The sequence below is a fragment of the Podarcis gaigeae genome (assembly GCF_964106915.1).
Source record: "Podarcis gaigeae genome assembly, chromosome: 2".
Lineage (NCBI taxonomy): Eukaryota > Metazoa > Chordata > Lepidosauria > Squamata > Lacertidae > Podarcis > Podarcis gaigeae.
In genome coordinates this window covers 70,456,153-70,464,941 of record NC_139679.1, presented here as the reverse complement: position 1 = coordinate 70,464,941, position 8,789 = coordinate 70,456,153, and the positions used below count along the sequence as shown (strand labels likewise).

The 8,789-nt window shown below is 45.7% G+C and overlaps 1 protein-coding gene across 1 annotated transcript; it reads left to right on the top strand.

Annotated features, from left to right (window-relative positions):
* The first annotated feature begins 1,172 nt into the window (after nt 1–1,172).
* Nucleotides 1,173–8,398, top strand: LOC310838751 (uncharacterized protein). The gene is made up of 5 exons (XM_083726396.1): nt 1,173–1,380; nt 2,440–2,790; nt 5,111–5,321; nt 6,492–6,594; nt 7,850–8,398. Exons 1-5 carry the CDS (start codon nt 1,331–1,333, stop codon nt 8,287–8,289), a joined length of 1,155 nt encoding a protein of 384 aa, XP_083582522.1. The 5' UTR covers nt 1,173–1,330; the 3' UTR covers nt 8,290–8,398.
* The last annotated feature ends 391 nt before the right edge of the window (nt 8,399–8,789 follow it).

The window sequence follows — 8,789 nt, the reverse complement described above, 5'->3', positions numbered from 1 at the left end:
GGCAATATTCTCTCTGAGCAGGGCATTCTGCTACACTGCACCACCATTTTCCATTTCCTGACATTCATTACTACTGAGCATGCTCAGTCCTTATTTGGCTGAGTTTTTTGTTTTGGCAGGGGGAGACAGTTGATAGCTTTTAGTTGTTGTTGATTTTTTTAAATGGTTTTGTACTTCTGTAAATTTCAGGGTTCTTCTGAGCATGGTGAAACACTCTCTTGTTTTGCCATGACTCCATATTGACTCTAGTCCTGTAGACACTGATTTCACTGTTTGAGGGAGTGAAGATTTCAGTTTTCATTGCAGAAATGACAGAGAAAATAATACTATGTATTATATTTTTCCAGAATTACTCTTGGTGGGGGGGGGGGGTGTTTAATTGTTTTGTTTGGTTTTCTTTTTACATTTATCTTGTAGGGGATTCTCATTCAGCTACACCAACTTGATCTCTAAAAGCATCACATCTCCATTTGAAACACACACAGCTTTTTTTCAGCTGGAACTTACCAAAACTCAGTTCCGGCACCTCTCAGGCAGGCTCCATTGCCGTTATAAGAGAACAAGGGAGGCATTTGTGGTGAATTCTGGCACCTCTTTTTCTAGAAAAATAGCACTGCAACACACATATGGGCATACAGATTTTCCCCTGAAAATCTATGCGAAAATGTTGGCCTAATTTTATTGTATTTTAGGTTTTTTTGCTCTGCTTCTTCATACAGGTTTAGAACTGTTTTAGTTTTTATTTTAAATAAACGATCACCATCCCTCAAGGCAGGGGCTAGGATTTAAACTTTCTTCTTTGACTGAGCATCACCACTAGAACCCTTAGCAGCTGAACGTTAATTAGAAAAGGTAGGAATTTTGTACCAACAACATCCAGAAGCGCATGTAGGTTCCCCTGTGCCCTTGGCATGAGCTGTACCAGCACCCCCTGCCCCTGGGTCCCTTTTGCCTTGGCAAGGAGATGTATTGGCATCTCTGAAGCTGCAAGAGACTATGGACCAAAAACTCAAAAAGTTTGCCTTTCATAGTTTTTGGGTTCCACCAGCGCCTTCCTGTGGGATCGTGTAGTCAGGTGGACTCCTAGTGACTCTAAGTCAGAGTGGAGAGGTGCTATTTTCATGACCACCAAGGCCTGCGCCCTGACAACAACAGAGCAAAACATACGGAATCAGAAAGAAGAATAAATTTGCTGGATATAGGGGTGTGGCTAATAAGAGCTCCGCCCACCTGATTGTCAACCTCAAATTCCACATTCTCGCATGGGCATTCCTTGCTTTACTCTAGGTGCCATTAAGGCAGTGACGTGGATGTCAGTTGAATTGGCTACATGGAGCTGGATGCAAACCAGGAGGGAACAAAGTCCTTGCCGGTGATCGGGTAAAGAGTTGTTCCATCTCTCTAGATAGCTAAATGTTGACTCAGTCCCACCTCAGCCTAAGAAGACCAGCTATTATTATGTTTGTAACTTCACCCTCAAAGACTTTCAGGGCAGCTCCAATGGAGTTTCCCCAGTTTAACCTCACAGTAACCCTGCAATTTAGATTAGGAAAGGAGATTTGGATGGGGAGAGAGCTGGGTTCAAAGCTCTGCTGCAACAGGAAGCTCACTGGGTGAACATGGAGAACTGGGCCAAAACTAGAGAAATGAATTCCAGCAGGGACTAATGGAAGGTTCTGCACTTCGGCAGGAATAACCAGCTGCACAAATATAAGAGGTACATCTGGATTGCCAGTAGTACAAATGAATAGGGAGGGTATTTGTAGATCACAAGCTCAACATGTGATGCAGCAGCAAGAAAAGTGAATACTATTATAGGCGATATCAACAAGGTATAGTGTCTAGATCAAGGGAACTAATAGCACTGCTTTGTTCTGCCTTGGTCACACCACACCTGCAGTACTGTGTCTATTTCTGGGTGCCACAATTTATGTAAGGAGGATATTGACAAGCTGGAATGTGTGTGGAGGAGGGCAACTAAGAAGATCAGGGGTCTGGAAACCAAGCCTTATGTGGAACAGTTGAAGGCGTTGGGTATGTTTAGCCTGGAAAAGAGGCAACTGAGAGGAGATATGATATCCATCTGCAAATATCTCAAGGGTTGTCACATGGGGGATGGAGCAAGCTTGTTTTCTCCTGATCTGGAGGGTAGGACTCAACCAATGGATTCAAGTTACAAGAAAGGAGATTCTGACTAAGCATCAGGAAGAACTTTCTGCCAGTAAGAGCTGTTAGGCAGTGGAACGGACTCCCTCGGGAGGTTGTGGACTCTCCTTGGAGGCTTTTAAACAGAGGTTGATGGCCATCCTGTCATGGATGCTTTAGATGAGATTCCTGCATTGCAGGGGGATTGGACTAGATGACCTTCAGGTCTCTTCCAACTCTACAATTATACGATTCAGAACCGCCACTAACTAATAAAAGGATTTGTCTTTGCAGGGTGGATGAGGACACAGAAAAGGAGCATGCCTGGCACCCTACCCACCTGCAGCTGACTGTCCTGCGTGCCTGCTCTCTACGCTCCAAGGGCGCCACTGGCACCAGCAACCCCTATGTTGTGATTCAGCTACAAAAGCAAAAGTTCAGGACCTCTGTAGCACTACACAGCCTAAGTCCCGAATGGCATGAAGAGTGTACATTGCAGCTGCCCAGTGTGCTGGATGACTCAGAAGAGAATGGCCTCATCCTTACCGTCATGCACCAGTCCTTGCATCATTTCAACCAGTTCCTCGGCAGAGTATGCTTGCCTCTTGCCCAACTTTTTCAGGACAAAACGAAGAGAAGAAATGAGTGAGCATCACCTGCCAGCCCTGAATCCATCTCGCGAAATCAGGCTATGGATAACCAACACCGTGTCCTCCAGATGCAATTTCCATCAGCTACAGCCAGTTTGGCCAGTGGTCAAGATTGATGGCAGTTGTAGTCTAGAGGACACCATGCTGGTTAAGCCAGAGTTCACATTTTTGAGCCATGGGGTGGCATCAGGCAAGAAGTGTAGGAAGATATAGTTTGGAGGTGATGGTCCTTAAGAAAATGGTCAGCGCCATATGCACCAAAAATGTGGCAAAGCCTTTTAAGAGGTGCATGATTGCACAGCCGAGGCAGCAATGCAAATGTCATGCACACACAAACATGTGCACACAATAAGATATTGAACGAAAACTGGCTGCAAACTAATTAAGCCATAGCTCCCATAAAAATGCACATATATTGAAGGGCTATGTAAAAGTGCCAAATTTTAGCTGGGATTGTAATATTAGTAGTACTTGGGAGGAAAGGAGAGGGTCTTTTCCATTGGGGCTCCCCATTTGGTGAATGCTTTCCTGCTGAAGTCCACCTGGTACCATAATTAACATTCCTCTGGCTCCAGCTAGAAACTTATCATTTCCCAGGCATTTGATAGCAAAATTGTAATAATCTATCTATTGATGGTGTGCTTTCGCTGCTCTTTTATTGGTTTTATTGTATGGCTTTTCTTGTAATGCATTCCCCCCCTCCAAATTCTGAGCCATGCTTTATGCTTTTAACATTTTGTAAATCACTCGTAGGCTCCTTTTGTGGCAAGCTATTAATTAATAGCTGATTGGAGAAGCAAGAGGGAGGATTCTGTCTTCTTCAGAGCTGGTAGGGAAGTTTAGCATATGGATGATATTTAATACACTTATCCAGTCACACTCTTTGAAGTGCCCAGTTGCAGAATCTGGCAGGCTCCACCTTCAGCAAACCACCCAGGCGCACCATTTTTTTAGCATCTCCAATGCAGAATAGGGTACTTCACATTTTCCAAAATGTAAGTTGCAGCAATTAGCCTGTAAGCAAACAGGAGACTGGTAGGCCGAAAGATCCAGCCAAGTGCTGAGGTCACTGCAACACACACCCAAATTCGAAATTTAGAGGAGTTGCAAACTTCTCCTCAGCAGCTGCCAAATGACCAGTTTACAAAATGGTTACAGTCACACTGTGGTAAGTTACAACTTGGTCAATATTCAACCGCAGCACAGTGGTACCTCGGGTTAAGTACTTAATTCGTTCTGGAGGTCCGTTCTTAACCTGAAACTGTTCTTAACCTGAAGCACCACTTTAGCTAATGGGGCCTCCTGCTGCCTCCACGCTGCCAGAGTACGATTTCTGTTCTCATCCTGAAGCAAAGTTCTTAACCCGAGGTACTATTTCTGGGTTAGCAGAGTCTGTAACCTGAAGCATATGTAATCTGAAGCATATGTAACCCAAGGTACCACTGTATATGACAGGGGAAACCAACAGTGCCCTCCAGATGTTGTGTCGTATGACTCCCATCACCCTCAGCCAGCACAACCAAAGGCCAAGAATCGTGAGTCTAGTCCAGCAACATCTGCAGGGCACTGTGTTGGCTACCCCTGCTCTAGAGCATCCTTCTGCAACCCAGTGCCCTCTAGATATGTACTGCAACTCCCTTTAGGCCAGGGTTTCCCAAACTTGGGTCTCCAGCTGTTTTTGGACTACAACTCCCATCATCCCTGACTGCTGGTCGTGTTAGCTAGGCATGGTAGGAGTTGTAATCCAAAAAAACAGCTGGAGACCCAAGTTTGAGAAATACTGCTTTAGCCCAAGTCAGTCGCTGTAGTACAGGATTGTGCAAAACATCTGGAGGACACCAGGTTGAGGAAGGTTACCCTATTGTGTTACTACATAGGTGCCAAGAAACGACCTGGTGGCTATATTCTGTCTCTTCTAACCTAGACAGTACGCCTCTGAATACCAGTGGCTGAGAATCACAAGTGGAGAGCGCGCTATTTGGCTCTGCTCCTGCTTTTGTGTGTCTCATAAGCATCTGGTTGGTTACTGTGAGAATAGGATGCTGGATTAGATGAGGCCTTGGCCTGATCCAGCAGGGCTCTTGTTAGATTATTGGTACTGCAGTGGTAACCCATAGAGCAAGGGTAGACTGTGTGCAGCTCTTCAGATCTTTCAGGCTACAGTTTGAGACACCCCTGCTCAGTGGCCAAACTGGCTGGGTCTGATGGGACTTGTGCTCCACAACACCTGCAGGGCACCATGTTGCCTCTCTCAGCAGTGGAAGAGTGGCAAGTTAGACACCTGCCATAGAGGCCATTGTCTTATCTCTCTGCAGGTGGTTTGTGCTGCAATCTCGACCTGGCAAGAAGGAGAAGACAAGAGGACAGTTGCAGCTGGACATTCAGTTCTTACAGATCTCATCACAAGCCAGTGAGCCAGCGTTAAACTCTCGTGGGCCCTGGGCTTTCTTCTCCAGATTCTATGGGAGCAGGAAGGGCAGACGGTACAAGGTGTACAAAGAAGCTCCGTCTCAGTCACCCAGCTTGGTATGTGAAGCAGGACAGAACCTGTCCCAGTTACTGAGTTCTCTTCTGCAAGGGGTGCAGGCACTTTCCTTTTTCAGCCAGAAGAAGCTGAATGCTCTTGGGCCGTAAACTCCGCTTTATAAGTAGTTCTGTAAACAACTTGCATAACAGGCAAAGTGTTCCTAAAATGCAAAGGCAACCCTGTTGGCCCACAACCATCATTCAGAGGGCCTTCTTGGTGGTGGCGCCCGCCCTGTGGAACGCCGTCCCACCAGATGTCAAGGAAATAAACAACTACCTGACTTTCAGAAGACATCCGAAGGCAGCCCTGTTTAGGGAAGTTTTTAATGTTTGAAGTTTTATTCTGTTTAATATTCTGTTTGGAGCCGCCCAGAGTGGCTGGACTATAAATAATATTTATTTATTTATTTATTTATTTATTTATTTATTTATTTATCTATCAATCAATCAATCAATCAATCAATCAATCAATAAAAAACCCACATTAGGATAATACTGTTATGTGGCCAATCAATATGTCAAAAAACGGTGTGCAAGCTTTTCAGTTCTCCAGAACTCTTCATCAGGCAGACAGTAAGCAGAGCAAATGGTGGGTGGGAGGAGGTGGCGGCTGGCGGTAAAGTCATCACTGTATGAGTCTTTAGATGGAGTGAGATATGAAACCGCAGACGTTCAAATGAGGCTGCATTAGGTATTATGGAGGCATCAGGTTGCACTATGGCCTCTTGGGAAGCAGAAAACCCTCTTGGTCTGCTGCCTGAGGCTACAGTCCTATATACCCACTGACTAGTGGTTAAGCATCCCTGGACTCAGGTGTGCTGGTCAGCCAAGTAATCCTGTTCCTCAAATAGAATAATACTGAGCAAGACTTCCTGAATAGTGACTAACCGCCAAGGCCCACTTTGTTTCCATTCCTTGCAAATAGTGACAGACTTTGCTTCCCTTTTTGCTGGTTAAAAAAACCAAAACATTTCTCTAATAGGGATAAGAACATTGGGAAGAGAGGAAGCCCAGTCAACCACGTCCTAGTTCTCTTTATCAAGCATCTCACTATAAGCATCATTTCTGGCAGGGGATGGTAGGCAGTGACCCTAGTTGGGCACATTTGAATAGTGGTGAATTAAGCTTCAGAGCTGCTGCCTTAACTCTGTATGCTTCTCTTTTATACAGACAAACGACGAGGATTCATCTTCCTCCAGTATGACCACTGAGCTAGAGGCCTCATCAATGAAGTCTGGATCCAAGTGTGGCAGCTCTTTGCACATGGTAGCAGGTGACTAGGCAGCACTGTGAACACCTTACCGACCGGAGGGAGTTACCTCCATGTAGCAGTTGCCAATGTAGTACCTTCCAGATGTTGTGGACTAGATCCCACCATCCCTGGCCACTGACCACGCTTGCTGGAGCTGATGGGAGTTGGCATCCAATATCTGGAAGGCACTAGACTGCAGGAAGCTGCCCTGTGAGATCGCTTATCACAGGCATGCACTAGTTCCAAACTTGCTTTAGAAAAGGAGCAACTTCATGTACTAAACTTTTAAGATCTGCAGTACAAACTGAACTGAAACATAGCTGACCCTCTTTCTCCAGGGAAGTAAACCCAAACTATTGCTTAGCTGATCAAACGATTGCTAAGCTGTGTTATCAGTGGTGAGACCTTTTTTTCATAAATGAGACAGCATCCTATCTTCAGCAACTGGCCATTACCCACCCAACACTGCTGGCCACATTCAGCAACGGTGAGAGGGTCTCCAAGTCAGTGCCAACCCCGTCACATATCTCTGCCTGCCACAGACGCTCCATGCTAATCTATGCATCCGCCTCACATGTGCTTTCAGCACATGAAGGTTTGCTCATTCAGATCAGTACCTACTTTTGCCCACCCTCTAAAGTCTGAGGACAGGCTGACAAGCCAAGAGTTCCACTGTGCACTCTCCAGTTTTGCCCTGGTTCTTTTAGCTACAGGTAAGTGGAAATTGTATGACATGCCTAAAAAATAGCAGTTTGTCACACATACACACAGTATGTGACATGGGAGAATGTGTGCTAAGGGAACTTTGGTTTTGCACTCGGAATAAATTATGCATATCAGTTTGAGTTGTGTTACTCAACTGCACTGTGGATTGTCTGTAAAGTCTGGGAGATTTAGACAAGGACTAGATTCGTTGGGAAAAGCAAAGCAGTCAGCACATATAGAAGCCTAGAAGTCAGGGGAAGTTGCTAAAGGTGCTCCACAGCCAGCTGAAAGTCAATCTTTGATTTCCATGTACCCGCATGGAACGGATTCTTTTTTAAAAAAATAATAATGCCCTGCACTGTATAGCAGATATTGGGAATGGGCACACTAAGACACGTATGACATATTTTGGGAGCTCTTTTCACAGGGTTCTAGAATCTCACACATCTACTAATACATCACACTCCAGCTGCAAGCAATTAATGAAAAGTTTTGTTAAGTGGGAACTGCTTTTGGGCTGTAGAAAATCACAGTTCTGTAACCCTTTTGGCTCTATCCCCACCCTTTACAGCAACCTCGGTTGGCAAAAAATCTACCTCCAAAACTCAGCTGCAGAAGCTTATTTCGTGCAACTACAAAGAACTCGCCCCTGATGCTAAGAACCTGGCAGCCAACTCAAGTCAGTCTGAGCACCCAAGTACCCTTGAACAGTTCAGCAGCATATTTACTCAACAGCTCAAGAAAAAATCTAAGCCTCTAAAAGAGGAGAGGAACCTGGAGGCGGCAGGCATTTCTATGGAGGCTTGGCAAACATCTCTTCCACCACTCCACGTTGCAGGGCCCAGTGACATCCCTCCACGAGCACAGACCCTTCACCTGTCGACAGTCAGCCTCCAGCAGACAACCAGCACTGCTACAGCCAGCTCTGTGACCCGGCACTTCCACAGATGCCGCATGCACCTGAGTAGGAGCTATCAGTTCTTTCGCAGGTGTTTTGGCCTGGTTCCCTGATGCTGGGGGGTCTGTCTTTTGTCTCTCGTTCACTTGGCGAAGGAGATTTATTGGAATAGTCACAGTGTACAAATGCATCATATTCAGACAATATATCTCTTCACTTGTGTGGCTAGTTTCTTTCATTTTTAAGGTGTGCCAGGCAACATCAGGGCCAATCAGGGATCTGACGAATGGGTTTGGATGAGGGTTCTGGATTAGAAAGTTTAATGGGCCAGAAAAGGGAGAAGGTGCAAATCAAAACGCCAGATACAGTGGAACCTCGTGTTACGTACTGTCCATCTTGCAAATGCTTCGGGTTACGAGCTCCGCTAACCCGGAAGTAGATGCTCCCGGTTGTGAACTTTGCCCCAGGATGTGAGCAGAAGTCACACACCGGCAGCAGCGGGAGGTGCCGTTAGCGAAAGCGCACCTCATGTTATGAGTGGTTTTGGCTTAAGAACAGACCTCCGGAACGAATTAAGTTTGTAACTGGAGGTACCACTGTACTACTTACAGCA